A 22,130-nucleotide genomic window follows, 5' to 3' on the forward strand; every position below is an offset into this window, starting at 1 on the left:
ACCTGTAGTATAGCGATTCCCCTCCTCCTACCCTCAAGCAATTGTTAATAGAACCGCCCTCCCACACCCATTTCTGTAGCGAAGCGGCACATCACAATCCCCTTCCTCACAAGTTTTTTCAGTAACATAGGGAACCCTTATGCGATGCATTGCCCGCCTCCCTCCTTCCCTCCCACATCACCCATGGCATCACTGCAAGTCAATACAGACAAAAAAAATCTCAGAAAGTTGGACGTAGGTACTATGTACAGAGGGTACCGCTAGGCAAAGTATTCTGAGACATAGTAGCTATGTCCAAATGGCTAAAGGGGTTAAATGTTACAAGAAAAATCAGCACAAACTATAAAAATCCAGGACAAAAAGCATTACCCTTAGGATCTGCATTTGGGAAAAGTCTGTTCCATGGCACCTTATTTTTGTGTGGGAGAGAAAGCAAGTAATTTCTAGCTTTCAAATTGATTATACAGTTCAGATCCTCTTGAGAAGGTGATCCAAGAATACCTGGGAAAAGAAATGAGAAAAGAATTGTGAAAATTGTGAGTTATTTTCTGATGGTTTATTTATATTGTGCTATAATGCCTATAATTTATTACAACTAGGATAGGGAACTCTCCACTTACATTGGGGGACAGAAACACACTTAACCATATTACCAGTGGCTGAGTAGCAAAGCTTTAAGCTTTATATATGAAAGCAGGATGGGTAGAAAAATCTTTCTACCTAGGTCTGAGGAAGAGCTGACAAAAAACAAATACTGCCAGCACAGTTGCAAAAACATTAAACTAGCCTAGTAAAAGTACATAAGGTAAGCCAAGTGGCCATCTTGTAGAACTGCTCCAGTGGGACTTTGCAAAGAGAAACTAGGGAGACTGAGAACCCAAAAATGGATGGCCCTTAAACAAATTATGACTTACCAGATAATTTCCTTTCCTTCGATACAGGGAGAGTCCACAGCTGCATTTATTACTTGTGGGAATACAGAACATGGCCACCAGGAGGAGGCAAAAACACCCAAGCCAAAGGCTTAAATACCTCCCCACTTCCCTCATCCCCCAGTCATTCTGCCGAGGGAACAAGCAACACTAGGAGAAACTACTGGGTGAAAAAGGTGCCAGAATAAAACAAAATAAATTCAAGGCCGCCCATTGGAGAACACGGGCGGAAGCTGTGTACACTCCCTGTATCGAAAGAAAGCAAATGATCTGTTAAGTCATAATTTATGTTTTCTTTCTAAATACAGGGAGAGTCCACAGCTGCATTCAATACTTGTGGGAATACCAAAGCTACAGAGGACACTGAATGCAAACGGGAGGGCAAGAGAGGAGGCGGCCCAAATCTGAGGGCACCACAGTCTGCAGCCAACCAATTCTCCCAATGCTGATTCAACAGAAGCTGCCCAACACTCAGAACCATAAAGACCTCATGCCCAACTCCCAGGAGACGTCACTGCTCCTGAACTGAGCCATACCCTCTGAGGAGGCTAGTAACCCACTGATTCCCAGGCCAAGTGAAAAAAAATAAAAAAAATCCTCCATTAACAAAAAAAAAACAATTTATGTAAGAACTTGCCTGATAAATTAATTTATTTCATATTGCCAAGAGTCCATGAGCTAGTATGGGATATACAATCCTACCAGGAGGGGCAAAGTTTCCCAAACCTCAAAATGCCTATAAATACACCCCTCACCTCACCCACAATTCAGTTTAACGAATAGCCAAGTAGTGGGGTGATGGAAAAAGGAATAAAAAAAGTATAAAAAAAAAGGGAACTGGAAATTGTGCTTTATACAAAAAATCATAACAACCATAAAAAGGGTGGGCCTCAAGGACTCTTGCCAATAAGAAAGAAATGAATTTATCAGGTAAGTTCTTACATAAATCATGTTTTCTTTCATTTAATTGGCAAGAGTCCATGAGCTAGTGAGGTATGGGATAGCATTACCCAAGATGTGTAACTCCACAGAAGAGTCACTAGAGAGGGAGAGACAAAAATATAAACAGCCATTTTCCGCTGAAAAAATAAAATCCACACCCAAAAATAGGTTTTTCTCATAAATGAAAAGAAAAAAAAAAAAAACTTAAAAAAACATAAGCAGAGGAATCAAACTGAAACGGCTTCCTGAAGAACTTTTCTACCAAAAACTGCTTCCGAAGAGGCAAATACATCAAAACGGTAGAATTTAGTAAGTGTGCAAAGAAGACCAAGTTGCTGCTTTGCAAATTTGATCAACTGAAGCGTCATTCATGAAGTGGAGACTGATCTAGTAGAATAAGCTGTGATTCTCTGAGGCGGGGCCTGACCTGACTCCAAATAAGCCTGATGAATCAAAAGCTTTAACCAAGATGCCAAGGAAATGGGAGAAGCTTTCTGACCTTTCCTAGAACCAGAAAAGACAACAAATAGACTAGAAGTCTTCCTGAAATCTTTAGTAGCGTCCACATATTTCAGAGCTCTTACAACATCAAGAGAATGTAAGGATCTCTCCAAAGAAATCTTAGGATTAGGACACAAAGAGGGAACAACGTTTTCCTTATTAATGTTGTTAGAATTCACAACCTTAAATAGAAACTTAAATGAAGTCCGCAAAACTGCCTTATCCTGATAAAAAAAAAAAAAAATCAGAAAAGGAGACTCACAAGAGGAGATAATTCTGAAACTCTTCTAGCAGAAGAGATGGCCAAAAGGAACAACACTTTCCAAGAAAGTAGCTTAATATCCAAGGAATGCATAGGCTCAAAAGGAGGAGCATGTAAAGCCTTCAAAATCAAATTAAGACTCCAAGGAGGAGAAATTAATTTAAATGACAAGCTTGATACGGACCAAAGCCTGTATAAAACAGTGAATATCAGGAAGCTTAGCAATCTTTCTATGAAACAAAACAGAAAGAGCAGAGATTTGTCCTTTCAGGGAACTTGCAGACAAACCTTTATCCAAACCATCCTGAAGAAAATGTAAAATTCTAAAAGAATGCCAGGAGAATTTATGAGAAGAACACCATGAAAAATAAGTCTTCCAGACTCGATAATAAATCTTCCTAGAGACAGATTTACGAACATGTAACATAGTATCAATCACTGAGTCAGAGAAACCTCTATGACTAAGCGTTCAATTTCCATACCTTCAAATTTAATGATTTGAGATCCTGATTGAAAAAACCATTTATGCAAGAACTTACCTGATAAATTCATTTCTTTCATATTGGCAAGAGTCCATGAGCTAGTGACATATGGGATATACAATCCTACCAGGAGGGGCAAAGTTTCTCAAACCTCAAAATGCCTATAAATACACCCCTCACCACACCCCTCACCACACCCACAATTCAGTTTAACGAATAGCCAAGTAGTGGGGTGAAAAAGAAAATAGTAAAAAGCATTTGGAAATAATTGTGCTTTATACAAAAATATAACCACCATAAAAAGGGGTGGACCTCATGGACTATTGCCAATATGAAAGAAATTAATTTATCAGTTAAGTTCTTACATAAAACAGAATTTATGTTTACCTGATAAATTTCTTTCTCCTATGGTGTATCCGGTCCACAGCTTCATCCTTAGTTGTGGGATATTCTCAATCCCTACAGGAAGTGGCAAAGAGAGCACACAGCAGAGCTGTCCATATAGCTCCCCTCAGGCTCCGCCCCCCCAGTCATTCGACCGACGGTTAGGAGAAAAATGAGAACCATAGGGTGCAGTGGTGACTAGTTTACAAAAAAAATAAATTTAAACCTGACCAAAATGCCAGGGCGGGCCATGGACCGGATACACCGTAGGAGAAAGAAATTTATCAGGTAAACATAAATTCTGTTTTCTCCTACATTGGTGTATCCGGTCCACGGCTTCATCCTTACTTGTGGGAACCAATACCAAAGCTTTAGGACACGGATGAAGGGAGGGAACAAGTCAGGTAACCTAAACGGAAGGGACCACTGCTTGCAAAACCTCTCTCCCAAAAATAGCCTCCGAAGAAGCAAAAGTATCGAATTTGTAAAATTTGGCAAACGTATGCAGTGAAGACCAAGTCGCTGCCTTACAAATCTGTTCAACAGAAGTCTCATTCTTGAAAGCCCATGTGGAAGCCACAGCTCTAGTAGAGTGAGCTGTAATTCGTTCAGGAGGCTGCCTTCCAGCAGTCTCATAAGCCAACCGGATGATGCTTTTCAGCCACATCAAGATTGTGTAACAGACGTTCCTTGTTAGAAACTGGATTAGGACACAGAGAAGGAACAACTATTTCCTGGTTGATATTCTTATTGGAAACCACTTTTGGAAGAAAACCAGGTTTGGTACGTAAAACGACCTTATCTGTATGAAACACCAGATAGGGTGAATTACACTGCAAAGCAGACAATTCAGAAACTCTTCTAGCAGAAGAAATAGCTATTAATAACAAAACTTTCCAAGATAGTAACTTAATATCTATGGAATGTAGAGGTTTAAACGGAACCCCTTGAAGAACTGAAAAAACTAAATTTAGACTCCATGGAGGAGCCACAGGTCTGTAGACAGGCTTGATTCTGACTAAAGCCTGTACAAACGCCTGAATATCTGGCATGGCTGCCAGACGCTTGTGTAACAAAACAGACAGAGCAGATATCTGTCCCTTTAAAGAACTAGCTGACAGACCTTTCTCCAATCCTTCTTGGAGAAAAGATAGTATCCTTGGAATCCTAATCTTACTCCATGAGTAACCCTTGGATTCGCACCAGCAAAGATATTTCCGCCATATCTTATGGTAAATTTTCCTGGTGATAGGCTTTCTAGCCTGGATCAGAGTATCTATAACCGATTCCGAAAACCCACGCTTAGCTAGAATCAAGCGTTCAATCTCCAAGCAGTCAGTTGCAGAGAAACTAGGTTTGGATGTTCGAATGGACCTTGAATTAGAAGGTCCTGCCTCAACGGCAGCTTCCATGGTGGAACCGATGACATATTCACCAGGTCTGCATACCAAGTCCTGCGTGGCCACACAGAAGCTATCAGAATTACCGAAGCCTTCTCCTGTTTGATCCTGGCTACTAGCCGGGGGAGAAGGGGAAACGGTGGAAAGACATAAGCTAGATTGAACGACCAAGGCGCTACTAAGGCATCTACCAATGTCACCTTGGGATCCCTGGACCTGGACCCGTAACGTGTAACTTTGGAGTTCTGACGTGACGCCATCAGATCCAGATCTGGAATGCCCCATAGCTGGGTCAGCTGAGCAAAAACCTCCGGGTGGAGTTCCCACTCCCCCGGATGGAAAGTCTGACGACTCAGATAATCCGCTTCCCAGTTGTCCACTCCTGGGATGTGAATTGCTGATAGATGGCAGGAGTGATCCTCTGCCCATTTGATGATCTTGGATACCTCCCTCATCGCCAGGGAACTCTTTGTTCCCCCCTGATGATTGATGTACGCTACAGTCATGTTGTCCGACTGAAATCTGATGAATTTGGCCTCTGCTAGTTGAGGCCATGCCTGGAGGGCATTGAATATCGCTCTCAATTCCAAAATGTTTATCGGGAGAAGAGATTCTTCCTGAGACCATAGACCCTGAGCCTTCAGGGACTTCCAGACCGCGCCCCAGCCAAAGAGGCTGGCGTCGGTCGTGACAATGATCCACTCCAGTCTTCAGAAACTCATTCCCTGAGACAGGTGATCCTGAGACAACCACCAGAGGAGTGAGTCTCTGGTTTGCTGGTCCATCTGAATCTGGGGAGACAAATCTGCATAATCCCCATTCCATTGTTTGAGCATGCACAGTTGCAATGGTCTAAAATGAATTCAAGCAAAAGGAACCACGTCCATTGCCGCAACCATTAGTCCTATTACCTCCATGCACTTAGCTATGGAGGGTTGAGGAATGGATTGAAGAACTCGACAAGTGTTCAAAAGTTTTAATTTCCTGACCTCTGTCAGAAAGATTTTCATTTCTACCGAGTCTATTATTGTTCCCAGGAAGGGAACCCTTGTAAACGGGGACAGAGAACTTTTTTCTATGTTCACCTTCCACCCGTGAGACCTTAGAAAGGCTACAACAATGTCCGTATGAGCCCTTGCTTTGTGAAAGGACGACGCCTGTATAAAAATGTCGTCTAGGTAAGGTGTTACTGCAATGCCCCTTGACCTTAGCACCGCTAGAAGGGACCCTAGCACCTTTGTGAAAATTCTGGGAGCAGTGGCCAATCCGAAGGGAAGAGCCACAAACTGGTAATGCTTGTCCAGAAAGGCGAACCTCAGAAATTATTATGACCCTGGGGAAGTCTCCCTATGGGTGATGGGGGAAACCAGACGTGGACTCCTTGCCCAGTGTGCTTAGAGGAATGTGGCTGCACCTCACTGACGAGGCCCATAGGAGGCCGAAACGATCGTCTGGGGTTGTCATGTTCCTTGTTCAGAGGAGAATTGCCTGGTATTTCGGGGCTGGACTGACCTTACTTGGCGGGATTAGACTGATATACTTCAGGAAAGTTTTCTTCTGTGAAAAGCACACTGGTCTAAAAGAGGCTGCTTCCGGGTGGTAAATCGCCATAGAAGAAGCCACTGAGCTGTTGTTCGTTCCTGGTAGAGCGCTTCTCTCTTTGTATGCAAATTATTATGACCCTGGGGAAGTCTCCCTATGGGTGATGGGGGAAACCAGACGTGGACTCCTTGCCCAGTGTGCTTAGAGGAATGTGGCTGCACCTCACTGACGAGGCCCATAGGAGGCCGAAACGATCGTCTGGGGTTGTCATGTTCCTTGTTCAGAGGAGAATTGCTTGGTATTTCGGGGCTGCACTGACCTTACTTGGCGGGATCAGACTGATATACTTCAGGAAAGTTTTCTTCTGTGAAAAGCACACTGGTCTAAAAGAGGCTGCTTCCGGGTGGTAAATCGCCATAGAACAAGCCACTGAGCTGTTCGTTCCTGGTAGAGCGCTTCTCTCTTTGTATGCTCAGAAACTGATGGTGATCTTTGTGGATAGGAATATGCAGGTACGCATCCTTTAAGTCCACGGTAGTCATATATTGACCCTCCTGGATCATTGGTAAAATTGTCCGAATGGTTTCCATTTTGAATGATGGAACTCTGAGGAATTTGTTTAGAATTTTTAAGTCCAGAATTGGCCTTAAAGTTCCTTCCTTTTTGGGAACTACAAACAGGTTTGAGTAAAATCCCAGTCCTTGTTCTGGACTGGCAACCCCTTCATGCTGTCTTGGTAGCAGCAGCAGGCTTTTTGGCCTGTTTACCCTTGTTCCAGCCTTGCAATGGTTTCCATGCTGGTTTGGGCTGGGGTGCGTTACCTTCTTGCCTAGTGGCTGTAGATTTAGAAGCCGGTCCGTTCCTGAAATTGCGAAAGGAACGAAAATTAGACTTATTTTTAGCTTTGAAAGGTCTATCCTGTGGAAGGGCATGGCCCTTTCCCCCAGTGATATCTGAAATAATTTCTTTCAACTCTGGCCCGAATAGGGTCTTACCCTTGAAAGGAATATTAAGCAATTTTGTTTTGGACGACACATCCGCCGACCACGATTTTAGCCAAAGCGCCCTACCCGCCACTATTGCGAAACCAGAATTTTTCGCCGCTAATTTAGCTAACTGAAAAGCGGCATCTGTAATGAAAGAATTAGCCAACTTCAGGGCGTGAATTCTATCCATGACTTCATCATAAGAAGTCTCCTTCTGGAGCGAGTTTTCTAATTCCTCAAACCAAAAAGCAGCTGCAGTGGTTACAGGAATAATGCAAGAAATTGGTTGAAGAAGAAAACCTTGCTGAACAAATATTTTCTTAAGTAAACCTTCTAATTTTTTATCCATAGGATCTTTGAAAGCGCAACTGTCTTCTATTGGTATAGTTGTGAGCTTAGCTAGCGTTGAAACTGCCCCCTCTACCTTAGGGACCGCCTGCCACGCGTCCCTTCTGGGGTCAACAATGGGGAACATTTTCTTAAATATAGGAGGGGGAACAAAAAGGTACACCTGGCTTCTCCCACTCCTTATTCACTATATCCGCCACCCTCTTAGGTATCGGAAACGCATCAGTGTGTACTGGGACCTCTAAGAATTTATCCATTTTACACAATTTTTCTGGGACCACCAAAGGGTCACAATCATCAAGAGTAGCTAGGACCTCCTTAAGTAGAGCGTGGAGGTGTTCAAGCTTAAATTTAAATGCTATGGTATCAGGCTCTGCCTGCTGAGAAACTTTTCCTGTGTTAGAAATTTCTCCCTCAGACAGGCCCTCCCTCACCGCCAAGTCAAATTGATGTGAGGGCAATACAGATAAATTATCCTCTGCGTCTGCTTGCTCATTTTCTGTATTTAAAACTGAGCAATCACGCTTCCTAGAAAAAGCTGGCAGTTTGGATAAAAATGCTGCGAGAGAATTAGCCATTACTGCTGCCAACTGTTGCATAGTAATAGCAATTGGCGCGCTAGATGTACTGGGCATCGCTTGCGCGGGCATAGCTGGTGTTGACACAGAAGGAGAGGATAGTGAGCTATCCTCACTACCTTCAGCTAAAGAATCATCTTGGGCTATATCTTTAAGTGTGATTGTACGGTCCTTAAGCTGTTTGGACGCTATGGCACACTTCACACATAAATTTAATGGGGGAACCACCTTGGCCTTTGAACATACAGAACATAGGTTATCTGAAGGGTCAGACTTGTTTGACAGACTTAAACAGATCTTCAATGCAATAAAAATTATTTTTGACAAAAACGTTACTGTGTCTTTAAATAATAAAAGTGCACACTTTATTACTAAAACATCAAAAAACCATCAAATAAACATCCGATTTTAATGAAATTTTCACTACAGTGTCTTAATGCTTTGAAATGATTGCACACAAATTTTCAAACCAATTAACCCCTTAATGCCCAAACCGGAGCTAATAACAGCAATTAACCTGTTAAAAACACTACAGTACTATGCCACAGCTTTCCACTGTGGCCTTTAGCTTCCTTAGGGATTATTTTAGTAGGAAATAAGCCTCTCTGGAGTCTTTCCTGATGCCTCTGGACTCCCCACGTGAAGCTGCATGAACTGCCTAAGCAAAACAACTGTGCAATTGAGGCCTGAAAATGAGGCCTCCTCCCTCTTCATTCCAGAGTGGAGGGGCCTTTCTGACTAGAATAGGTGTCCAAATAAGTGCCAGGTGCAAATTAAACCCCCAAAGTGTTTTGAAGTCTGAAAAAACACCTTAATTATAGTGAAAAACATGCTAAAAAGCAATCGATTTAGCCCACAATAGTGTCAACCAGCATAGAGCCCTTAATATAAGCCATAATTTTATACAAAGTCTAAGAAAAACATAATTTATGTAAGAACTTACCTGATAAATTAATTTCTTTCATATTAGCAAGAGTCCATGAGCTAGTGACGTATGGGATATACATTCCTACCAGGAGGGGCAAAGTTTCCCAAACCTCAAAATGCCTATAAATACACCCCTCACCACACCCACAATTCAGTTTAACGAATAGCCAAGAAGTGGGGTGATAAAAAAAGTGCGAAAGCATATAAAATAAGGAATTGGAATAATTGTGCTTTATACAAAATCATAACCACCACAAAAAAAGGGCGGGCCTCATGGACTCTTGCTAATATGAAAGAAATGAATTTATCAGGTAAGTTCTTACATAAATTATGTTTTCTTTCATGTAATTAGCAAGAGTCCATGAGCTAGTGACGTATGGGATAATGACTACCCAAGAAGTGGATCTTTCCAAACAAGAGTCACTAGAGAGGGAGGGATAAAATAAAGACAGCCAATTCCTGCTGAAAATAATCCACACCCAAAATAAAGTTTAACGAAAAACAGAATTTATGTTTACCTGATAAATTACTTTCTCCAACGGTGTGTCCGGTCCACGGCGTCATCCTTACTTGTGGGATATTCTCTTCCCCAACAGGAAATGGCAAAGAGCCCAGCAAAGCTGGTCACATGATCCCTCCTAGGCTCCGCCTACCCCAGTCATTCGACCGACGTTAAGGAGGAATATTTGCATAGGAGAAACCATATGGTACCGTGGTGACTGTAGTTAAAGAAAATAAATCATCAGACCTGATTAAAAAAACCAGGGCGGGCCGTGGACCGGACACACCGTTGGAGAAAGTAATTTATCAGGTAAACATAAATTCTGTTTTCTCCAACATAGGTGTGTCTGGTCCACGGCGTCATCCTTACTTGTGGGAACCAATACCAAAGCTTTAGGACACGGATGAAGGGAGGGAGCAAATCAGGTCACCTAAATGGAAGGCACCACGGCTTGCAAAACCTTTCTCCCAAAAATAGCCTCAGAAGAAGCAAAAGTATCAAACTTGTAAAATTTGGTAAAAGTGTGCAGTGAAGACCAAGTCGCTGCCCTACATATCTGATCAACAGAAGCCTCGTTCTTGAAGGCCCATGTGGAAGCCACAGCCCTAGTGGAATGAGCTGTGATTCTTTCGGGAGGCTGCCGTCCGGCAGTCTCGTAAGCCAATCTGATGATGCTTTTAATCCAAAAAGAGAGAGAGGTAGAAGTTGCTTTTTGACCTCTCCTTTTACCGGAATAAACAACAAACAAGGAAGATGTTTGTCTAAAATCCTTTGTAGCATCTAAATAGAATTTTAGAGCGCGAACAACATCCAAATTGTGCAACAAACGTTCCTTCTTTGAAACTGGTTTCGGACACAGAGAAGGTACGATAATCTCCTGGTTAATGTTTTTGTTAGAAACAACTTTTGGAAGAAAACCAGGTTTAGTACGTAAAACCACCTTATCTGCATGGAAACCCAGATAAGGAGGAGAACACTGCAGAGCAGATAATTCTGAAACTCTTCTAGCAGAAGAAATTGCAACTAAAAACAAAACTTTCCAAGATAATAACTTAATATCAACGGAATGCAAGGGTTCAAACGGAACCCCCTGAAGAACTGAAAGAACTAAATTGAGACTCCAAGGAGGAGTCAAAGGTTTGTAAACAGGCTTGATTCTAACCAGAGCCTGAACAAAGGCTTGAACATCTGGCACAGCGGCCAGCTTTTTGTGAAGTAACACAGACAAGGCAGAAATCTGTCCCTTCAGGGAACTTGCAGATAATCCTTTTTCCAATCCTTCTTGAAGGAAGGATAGAATCCTAGGAATCCTAACCTTGTCCCAAGGGAATCCTTTAGATTCACACCAACAGATATATTTTTTCCAAATTTTGTGGTAAATCTTTCTAGTTACAGGCTTTCTGGCCTGAACAAGAGTATCGATAACAGAATCTGAGAATCCTCGCTTCGATAAGATCAAGCGTTCAATCTCCAAGCAGTCAGCTGGAGTGAAACCAGATTCGGATGTTCGAACGGACCCTGAACAAGAAGGTCTCGTCTCAAAGGTAGCTTCCAAGGAGGAGCCGATGACATATTCACCAGATCTGCGTACCAAGTCCTGCGTGGCCACGCAGGAGCTATCAAGATCACCGACGCCCTCTCCTGATTGATCCTGGCTACCAGCCTGGGGATGAGAGGAAACGGCGGGAACACATAAGCTAGTTTGAAGGTCCAAGGTGCTACTAGTGCATCCACTAGAGCCGCCTTGGGATCCCTGGATCTGGACCCGTAGCAAGGAACTTTGAAGTTCTGACGAGAGGCCATCAGATCCATGTCTGGAATGCCCCACAGCTGAGTGACTTGGGCAAAGATTTCCGGATGGAGTTCCCACTCCCCCGGATGCAATGTCTGACGACTCAGAAAATCCGCTTCCCAATTTTCCACTCCTGGGATGTGGATAGCAGACAGGTGGCAGGAGTGAGACTCCGCCCATAGAATGATTTTGGTCACTTCTTCCATCGCCAGGGAACTCCTTGTTCCCCCCTGATGGTTGATGTACGCAACAGTTGTCATGTTGTCTGATTGAAACCGTATGAACTTGGCCCTCGCTAGCTGAGGCCAAGCCTTGAGAGCATTGAATATCGCTCTCAGTTCCAGAATATTTATCGGTAGAAGAGATTCTTCCCGAGACCAAAGACCCTGAGCTTTCAGGGATCCCCAGACCGCGCCCCAGCCCATCAGACTGGCGTCGGTCGTGACAATGACCCACTCTGGTCTGCGGAATGTCATCCCTCGTGACAGGTTGTCCAGGGACAGCCACCAACGGAGTGAGTCTCTGGTCCTCTGATTTACTTGTATCTTCGGAGACAAGTCTGTATAGTCCCCATTCCACTGACTGAGCATGCACAGTTGTAATGGTCTTAGATGAATGCGTGCAAAAGGAACTATGTCCATTGCCGCTACCATCAACCCGATCACTTCCATGCACTGAGCTATGGAAGGAAGAGGAACGGAATGGAGTATCCGACAAGAGTCTAGAAGTTTTGTTTTTCTGGCCTCTGTCAGAAAAATCCTCATTTCTAAGGAGTCTATTATTGTTCCCAAGAAGGGAACCCTTGTTGACGGAGATAGAGAACTCTTTTCCACATTCACTTTCCATCCGTGAGATCTGAGAAAGGCCAGGACAATGTCCGTGTGAGCCTTTGCTTGAGGAAGGGACGACGCTTGAATCAGAATGTCGTCCAAGTAAGGTACTACAGCAATGCCCCTTGGTCTTAGCACAGCTAGAAGGGACCCTAGTACCTTTGTGAAAATCCTTGGAGCAGTGGCTAATCCGAAAGGAAGCGCCACAAACTGGTAATGTTTGTCCAGGAAGGCGAACCTCAGGAACCGATGATGTTCCTTGTGGATAGGAATATGTAGATACGCATCCTTTAAATCCACCGTGGTCATGAATTGACCTTCCTGGATGGAAGGAAGAATAGTTCGAATGGTTTCCATCTTGAACGATGGAACCTTGAGAAACTTGTTTAAGATCTTGAGATCTAAGATTGGTCTGAACGTTCCCTCTTTTTTGGGAACTATAAACAGATTGGAGTAGAACCCCATCCCTTGTTCTCTTAATGGAACGGGATGAATCACTCCCATTTTTAACAGGTCTTCTACACAATGTAAGAATGCCTGTCTTTTTATGTGGTCTGAAGACAACTGAGACCTGTGGAACCTCCCCCTTGGGGGAAGTCCCTTGAATTCCAGAAGATAACCTTGGGAGACTATTTCTAGCGCCCAAGGATCCAGAACATCTCTTGCCCAAGCCTGAGCGAAGAGAGAGAGTCTGCCCCCCACCAGATCCGGTCCCGGATCGGGGGCCAACATTTCATGCTGTCTTGGTAGCAGTGGCAGGTTTCTTGGCCTGCTTTCCCTTGTTCCAGCCTTGCATTGGTCTCCAAGCTGGCTTGGCTTGAGAAGTATTACCCTCTTGCTTAGAGGACGTAGCACTTTGGGCTGGTCCGTTTCTACGAAAGGGACGAAAATTAGGTTTATTTTTTGCCTTGAAAGGCCGATCCTGAGGAAGGGCGTGGCCCTTACCCCCAGTGATATCCGAGATAATCTCTTTCAAGTCAGGGCCAAACAGCGTTTTCCCCTTGAAAGGAATGTTAAGTAGCTTGTTCTTGGAAGACGCATCAGCCGACCAAGATTTCAACCAAAGCGCTCTGCGCGCCACAATAGCAAACCCAGAATTCTTAGCCGCTAACCTAGCCAATTGCAAAGTGGCGTCTAGGGTGAAAGAATTAGCCAATTTGAGAGCATTGATTCTGTCCATAATCTCCTCATAAGGAGGAGAATCACTGTCGACCGCCTTTATCAGCTCATCGAACCAGAAACATGCGGCTGTAGCGACAGGGACAATGCATGAAACTGGTTGTAGAAGGTAACCCTGCTGAACAAACATCTTTTTAAGCAAACCTTCTAATTTTTTATCCATAGGATCTTTGAAAGCACAACTATCCTCTATGGGTATAGTGGTGCGTTTGTTTAAAGTGGAAACCGCTCCCTCGACCTTGGGGACTGTCTGCCATAAGTCCTTTCTGGGGTCGACCATAGGAAACAATTTTTTAAATATGGGGGGAGGGACGAAAGGAATACCGGGCCTTTCCCATTCTTTATTAACAATGTCCGCCACCCGCTTGGGTATAGGAAAAGCTTCTGGGAGCCCCGGCACCTCTAGGAACTTGTCCATTTTACATAGTTTCTCTGGGATGACCAACTTGTCACAATCATCCAGAGTGGATAATACCTCCTTAAGCAGAATGCGGAGATGTTCCAACTTAAATTTAAATGCAATCACATCAGGTTCAGCTTGTTGAGAAATGTTCCCTGAATCAGTAATTTCTCCCTCAGACAAAACCTCCCTGGCCCCATCAGACTGAGTTAGGGGCCCTTCAGAAATATTAATATCAGCGTCGTCATGCTCTTCAGTATCTAAAACAGAGCAGTCGCGCTTACGCTGATAAGTGTTCATTTTGGCTAAAATGTTTTTGACAGAATTATCCATTACAGCCGTTAATTGTTGCATAGTAAGGAGTATTGGCGCGCTAGATGTACTAGGGGCCTCCTGAGTGGGCAAGACTCGTGTAGACGAAGGAGGGAATGATGCAGTACCATGCTTACTCCCCTCACTTGAGGAATCATCTTGGGCATCATTGTCATTGTCACATAAATCACATTTATTTAAATGAATAGGAATTCTGGCTTCCCCACATTCAGAACACAGTCTATCTGGTAGTTCAGACATGTTAAACAGGCATAAACTTGATAACAAGTACAAAAAACGTTTTAAAATAAAACCGTTACTGTCACTTTAAATTTTAAACTGAACACACTTTATTACTGCAAATGCGAAAAAACATGAAGGAATTGTTCAAAATTCACCAAATTTTCACCACAGTGTCTTAAAGCCTTAAAAGTATTGCACACCAAATTTGGAAGCTTTAACCCTTAAAATAACGGAACCGGAGCCGTTTAGAACTTTAACCCCTTTACAGTCCCTGGTATCTGCTTTGCTGAGACCCAACCAAGCCCCAAGGGGAATACGATACCAAATGACGCCTTCAGAAAGTCTTTTCTAAGTATCAGAGCTCCTCTCACATGCGACTGCATGCCATGCCTCTCAAAAACAAGTGCGCAACACCGGCGCGAAAATGAGGCTCTGCCTATGCTTTGGGAAAGCCCCTAAAGAATAAGGTGTCTAAAACAGTGCCTGCCGATATTATATCAAAATACCCAGATAAAATGATTCCTCAAGGCTAAATATGTGTTAATAATCAATCGATTTAGCCCAAAAAAAGTCTACAGTCTTAATAAGCCCTTTTTGAAGCCCTTATTTACAATCGTAATAAACATGGCTTACCGGATCCCAGAGGGAAAATGACAGCTTCCAGCATTACATCGTCTTGTTAGAATGTGTCATACCTCAAGCAGCAAGAGACTGCTCACTGTTCCCCCAACTGAAGTTAATTGCTCTCAACAGTCCTGTGTGGAACAGCCATGGATTTTAGTGACGGTTGCTAAAATCATTTTCCTCATACAAACAGAAATCTTCATCTCTTTTCTGTTTCTGAGTAAATAGTACATACCAGCACTATTTCAAAATAACAAACTCTTGATTGAATAATAAAAACTACAGTTAAACACTAAAAAACTCTAAGCCATCTCCGTGGAGATGTTGCCTGTACAACGGCAAAGAGAATGACTGGGGTAGGCGGAGCCTAGGAGGGATCATGTGACCAGCTTTGCTGGGCTCTTTGCCATTTCCTGTTGGGGAAGAGAATATCCCACAAGTAAGGATGACGCCGTGGACCGGACACACCTATGTTGGAGAAAACATAAGCAGAAGATTCAAACTGAAACCGCTGCCTGAAGTACTTTTCTACCAAAAACTGCTTCAGAAGAAGAAAATACATCAAAATGGTAGAATTTAGTAAAAGTATGCAAAGAGGACCAAGTCGCTGCTTTGCAGATCTGGTCAACCGAAGCTTCATTCCTAAACGCCCAGGAAGTAGAAACTGACCTAGTAGAATGAGCTGTAATTCTCTGAGGCGGAGTTTTACCCGACTCAACATAGGCAAGATGAATTAAAGATTTCAACCAAGATGCCAAAGAAATGGCAGAAGCTTTCTGGCCTTTTCTAGAACCGGAAAAGATAACAAATAGACTAGAAGTCTTACGAAAAGATTTCGTAGCTTCAACATAATATTTCAAAGCTCTAACAACATCCAAAGAATGCAACGATTTCTCCTTAGAATTCTTAGGATTAGGACATAATGAAGGAACCACAATTTCTCTACTAATGTTGTTGGAATTCACAACTTTAGGTAAAAATTCAAAAGAAGTTCGCAACACCGCCTTATCCTGATGAAAAATCAGAAAAGGAGACTCACAAGAAAGAGCAGATAATTCAGAAACTCTTCTGGCAGAAGAGATTGCCAAAAGGAACAAAACTTTCCAAGAAAGTAATTTAATGTCCAATGAATGCATAGGTTCAAACGGAGGAGCTTGAAGAGCTCCCAGAACCAAATTCAAACTCCAAGGAGGAGAAATTGACTTAATGACAGGTTTTATACGAACCAAAGCTTGTACAAAACAATGAATATCAGGAAGAATAGCAATCTTTCTGTGAAAAAGAACAGAAAGAGCAGAGATTTGTCCTTTCAAAGAACTTGCGGACAAACCTTTATCTAAACCATCCTGAAGGAACTGTAAAATTCTCGGTATTCTAAAAGAATGCCAGGAAAAATGATGAGAAAGACACCAAGAAATATAAGTCTTCCAGACTCTATAATATATCTCTCGAGATACAGATTTACGAGCCTGTAACATAGTATTAATCACAGAGTCAGAGAAACCTCTTTGACCAAGAATCAAGCGTTCAATCTCCATACCTTTAAATTTAAGGATTTCGGATCCTGATGGAAAAAAGGACCTTGTGACAGAAGGTCTGGTCTTAACGGAAGAGTCCACGGTTGGCAAGAGGCCATCCGGACAAGATCCGCATACCAAAACCTGTGAGGCCATGCCGGAGCTACCAGCAGAACAAACTAGCATTCCTTCAGAATCTTGGAGATTACTCTTGGAAGAAGAACTAGAGGCGGAAAGATATAGGCAGGATGATACTTCCAAGGAAGTGATAATGCATCCACTGCCTCCGCCTGAGGATCCCGGGATCTGGACAGATACCTGGGAAGTTTCTTGTTTAGATGGGACGCCATCAGATCTATTTCTGGAAGTTCCCACATTTGAACAATCTGAAGAAATACCTCTGGGTGAAGAGACCATTCGCCCGGATGCAACGTTTGGCGACTGAGATAATCCGCTTCCCAATTGTCTACACCTGGGATATGAACCGCAGAGATTAGACAGGAGCTGGATTCCGCCCAAACCAAAATTCGAGATACTTCTTTCATAGCCAGAGGACTGAGTCCCTCCTTGATGATTGATGTATGCCACAGTTGTGACATTGTCTGTCTGAAAACAAATGAACGATTCTCTCTTCAGAAGAGGCCAAAACTGAAGAGCTCTGAAAATTGCACGGAGTTCCAAAATATTGATCGGTAATCTCACCTCCTGAGATTCCCAAACTCCTTGTGCCGTCAGAGATCCCCACACAGCTCCCCAACCTGTGAGACTTGCATCTGTTGAAATTACAGTCCAGGTCGGAAGCACAAAAGAAGCCCCCTGAATTAAACGATGGTGATCTGTCCACCATGTTAGAGAGTGTCGAACAATCGGTTTTAAAGATATTAATTGAGATATCTTCGTGTAATCCTTGCACCATTGCTTCAGCATACAGAGCTGAAGAGGTCGCATGTGAAAACGAGCAAAGGGGATCGCGTCCGATGCAGCAGTCATAAGACCTAGAATTTCCATGCATAAGGCTACCGAAGGGAATGATTGTGACTGAAGGTTTCGACAAGCTGTAATCAACTTTAGACGTCTCTTGTCTGTTAAAGACAGAGTCATGGACACTGAATCCATCTGGAAACCCAGAAAGGTTACCCTTGTCTGAGGAATCAAAGAACTTTTTGGTAAATTGATCCTCCAACCATGATCTTGAAGAAACAACACAAGTCGATTCGTATGAGATTCTGCTAAATGTAAAGACTGAGCAAGTACCAAGATATCGTCCAAATAAGGAAATACCACAATACCCTGTTCTCTGATTACAGACAGCAGGGCACCGAGAACCTTTGTAAAAATTCTTGGAGCTGTAGCTAGGCCAAACGGCAGAGCCACAAACTGGTAATGCTTGTCCAGAAACGAGAATCTCAGAAACTGATAATGATCTGGATGAATCGGAATATGCAGATATGCATCCTGTAAATCTATTGTGGACATATAATTCCCTTGCTGAACAAAAGGTAAGATAGTCCTTACAGTTACCATCTTGAACGTTGGTATCCTTACATAACGATTCAATATTTTTAGATCCAGAACTGGTCTGAAAGAATTCTCCTTCTTTGGTACAATGAAGAGATTTGAATAAAACCCCATCCCCTGTTCCGGAACTGGAACTGGCATAATTACTCCAGTCAACTCTAGATCTGAAACACATTTCAGAAATGCTTGAGCTTTTACTGGATTTACTGGGACACGGGAAAGAAAAAATCTCTTTGCAGGAGGTCTCAACTTGAAACCAATTCTGTACCCTTCTGAAACAATGCTCTGAATCCAAAGATTGTGAACAGAATTGATCCAAATTTCCTTGAAAAAACGTAACCTGCCCCCTACCAGCTGAGCTGGAATGAGGGCCGCACCTTCATGTGGACTTAGAAGCAGGCTTTGCCTTTCTAGCTGGCTTGGATTTATTCCAAACTGGAGATGGTCTCCAAACTGAAACTGCTCCTGAGGATGAAGGATCAGGCTTTTGTTCTTTGTTGAAACGAAAGGAACGAAAACGATTATTAGCCCTGTTTTTACCTTTAGATTTTTTATCCTGTGGTAAAAAAGTTCCTTTCCCACCAGTAACAGTTGAAATAATGGAATCCAACTGAGAACCAAATAATTTGTTACCCTGGAAAGAAATGGAAAGTAAAGTTGATTTAGAAGCCATATCAGCATTCCAAGTTTTAAGCCATAAAGCTCTTCTAGCTAAAATAGCTAGAGACATAAACCTGACATCAACTCTGATAATATCAAAAATGGCATCACAGATAAAATTATTAGCATGTTGAAGAAGAATAATAATATCATGAGAATCACGATGTGTTACTTGTTGCGCTAAAGTTTCCAACCAAAAAGTTGAAGCTGCAGCAACATCAGCCAAAGATATAGCAGGTCTAAGAAGATTACCTGAACACAGATAAGCTTTTCTTAGAAAGGACTCAATTTTCCTATCTAAAGGATCCTTAAACGAAGTACCATCTGACGTAGGAATAGTAGTACGTTTAGCAAGGGTAGAAATAGCCCCATCAACTTTAGGGATCTTGTCCCAAAATTCTAGTCTGTCAGACGGCACAGGATATAATTGCTTAAAACGTTTAGAAGGAGTAAATGAATTACCCAAATTATCCCATTCTTTGGAAATTACTGCAGAAATAGCATCAGGGACAGGAAAAACTTCTGGAATAACTACAGGAGATTTAAAAACCTTATTTAAACGTTTAGATTTAGTATCAAGAGGACCAGAAACCTCTATTTCTAAAGCAATTAGGACTTCTTTAAGTAAAGAACGAATAAATTCCATTTTAAATATATGAAGATTTATCAGCATCAACCTCTGAGACAGAATCCTCTGAACCAGAGGAATCATCAGAATCAGAATGATGATGTTCAGTTAAAAATTCATCTGTAGGGAGAGAAGTTTTAAAAGATTTTTTACGTTTACTAGAAGGAGAAATAACAGACATAGCTTTCTTTATGGATTCAGAAACAAAATCTCTTATATTATCAGGAACATTCTGCACCTTAGATGTTGAAGGAACTGCAACAGGCAATGGTACTTTACTAAAGGAAATATTATCTGCTTTAACAAGTTTGTCATGACAATCAATACAAAAAACAGCTGGAGAAATAGCTACCAAAAGTTTACAGCAGATATACTTAGCTTTGGTAGATTCAGCACTTGACAGCGATTTTCCTGTAGTATCTTCTGACTCAGATGCAACGTGAGACATCTTGCAATATGTAAGAGAAAAAACAACATATAAAGCAAAATTGATCAAATTCCTTAAATGACAGTTTCAGGAATGGGAAAAAATGCCAAAGAACAAGCTTCTAGCAACCAGAAGCAATAAAAAATGAGACTTAAATAATGTGGAGACAAAAGTGACGCCCATATTTTTTCGCGCCAAATAAGACGCCCACATTATTTGGCGCCTAAATGCTTTTTGGCGGCAAAAATGACGCCACATCCGGAACGCCGACATTTTTGGCGCAAAATAACGTCAAAAAATGACGCAACTTCCGGCGACACGTATGACGCCGGAAACGGAAATAGAATTTTTGCGCCAAAAAAGTCTGCGCCAAGAATGACGCAATAAAATGAAGCATTTTCAGCCCCCGCGAGCCTAACAGCCCACAGGGAAAAAGTCAAATTTTAAGGTAAGAAAAAATGAATAAATCAAATGCATTATCCCAAATATGAAACTGACTGTCTGAAAATAAGGAAAGTTGAACATTCTGAGTCAAGGCAAATAAATGTTTGAATCCATATATTTAGAACTTTATAAACAAAGTGCCCAACCATAGCTAGGAGTGTCACAGAAAATAAGACTTACTTACCCCAGGACACTCATCTACATATAGTAGATAGCCAAACAAGTACTGAAACGAGAATCAGCAGAGGTAATGGTATATATAAGAGTATATCGTCGATCTGAAAAGGGAGGTAAGAGATGAATCTCTACGACCGATAACAGAGAACCTATGAAATAGACCCCTTAGAAGGAGATCACTGCATTCAAATAGGCAATACTCCTCACATCCCTCTGACATTCACTGCACGCTGAGAGGAAAACCGGGCTCCAACTTGCTGCGGAGCGCATATCAACGTAGAATCTAGCACAAACTTACTTCACCACCTCCATCGGAGGCAAAGTTTGTAAAACTGAATTGTGGGTGTGGTGAGGGGTGTATTTATAGGCATTTTGAGGTTTGGGAAACTTTGCCCCTCCTGGTAGGAATGTATATCCCATACGTCACTAGCTCATGGACTCTTGCTAATTACATGAAAGAAAATGGCTTACCTATCCCAGAGGGGATTGCTGACAGTCTTCTAGCATTACTAGGTCTTGTTAGAAAAATGACTGATCATACCTGAAGCAGTTAAGCCTGCAAACTGTTCCCCCCAACTGAAGTTCTCTGGTTTCAACAGTCCTGCGTGGGAACAGCAATGGATTTTAGTTACTGGTGCTAAAATCATATTCCTCTCGGCAGAAATCTTCATCACTTTCTGCTGTAGAGTAAATAGTACAAGCCGGCACTATTTTAAAATAATTGATAGAAGAATAAAAAACTACAACTAAACACCACATACTCTTTACCACCCCCGTGGAGATGCTACTAGTTAGAGCAGCAAAGAGAATGACTGGGGGGGCGGAGCCTGAGGGGAGCTATATGGACAGCTCTGCTGTGTGCTCTCTTTGCCACTTCCTGTAGGGATTGAGAATATCCCACAAGTAAGGATGAAGCCGTGGACCGGATACACCAATGTAGGAGAAATTATGTTTTCTTTCATGTAATTGGCAAGAGTCCATGAGCTAGTTACGTATGGGATAACAATACCCAAGATGTGGAACTCCATGCAAGAGTCACTAGAGAGGGAGGCATAAAATAAAAACAGCCATTTTTCGCTGAAAAAAAATTAATCCACAACCCAAAATATAAGTTTATTCTTATAAATGAAAGGAAAAACTTAAATCATAAGCAGAAGAATCAAACTCAAACAGCTGCGTAAAGAACTTTTCTACAAAAAACTGCTTCTGAAGAAGCAAATACATCAAGACGGTAGAATTTAGTAAATGTATGCAAAGAAGACCAAGTTGCTGATTTGCAAATCTGATCAACTAAAGCTTCATTCTTAAAAGACCACAAAGTAGAGACTGATCTAGTAGGATGAGCTGTAATTCTCTGAGGCGGGTCTTGACCTGACTCCAAATAAGCTTGAAGAATCAAAAGCTTTAACCACAATGCCAAGGAAACAGCAGAAGCCTTCTGACCTTTTCCTAGAACCAGGATAGCAATTAGACTAGAAGTCTTCCTGAAATCTTTAGTAGCTTTAACATATTTCAGAGCTCTCACCACATCCAAAGAATGTAAAGATCTCTCCAAAGAATTCTTAGGATTAGGACACAAGGGACAACAATTCC

At 42.2% G+C, this 22,130-nt stretch overlaps 1 protein-coding gene across 1 annotated transcript in view; it reads right to left on the reverse strand.

Annotated features, from left to right (window-relative positions):
• The window catches only part of MAPK1 (mitogen-activated protein kinase 1), a gene marked incomplete in the record, with an annotated part of 532,868 nt that overhangs the window by 148,552 nt on the left and 362,186 nt on the right, over window positions 1-22,130 (reverse strand). Inside the window, 1 exon segment of the mRNA XM_053701940.1 lies at window positions 370-501. Coding sequence (XP_053557915.1) covers window positions 370-501 — 132 coding nt within the window.

This window comes from Bombina bombina, chromosome 2, assembly GCF_027579735.1.
Source record: "Bombina bombina isolate aBomBom1 chromosome 2, aBomBom1.pri, whole genome shotgun sequence".
Lineage (NCBI taxonomy): Eukaryota > Metazoa > Chordata > Amphibia > Anura > Bombinatoridae > Bombina > Bombina bombina.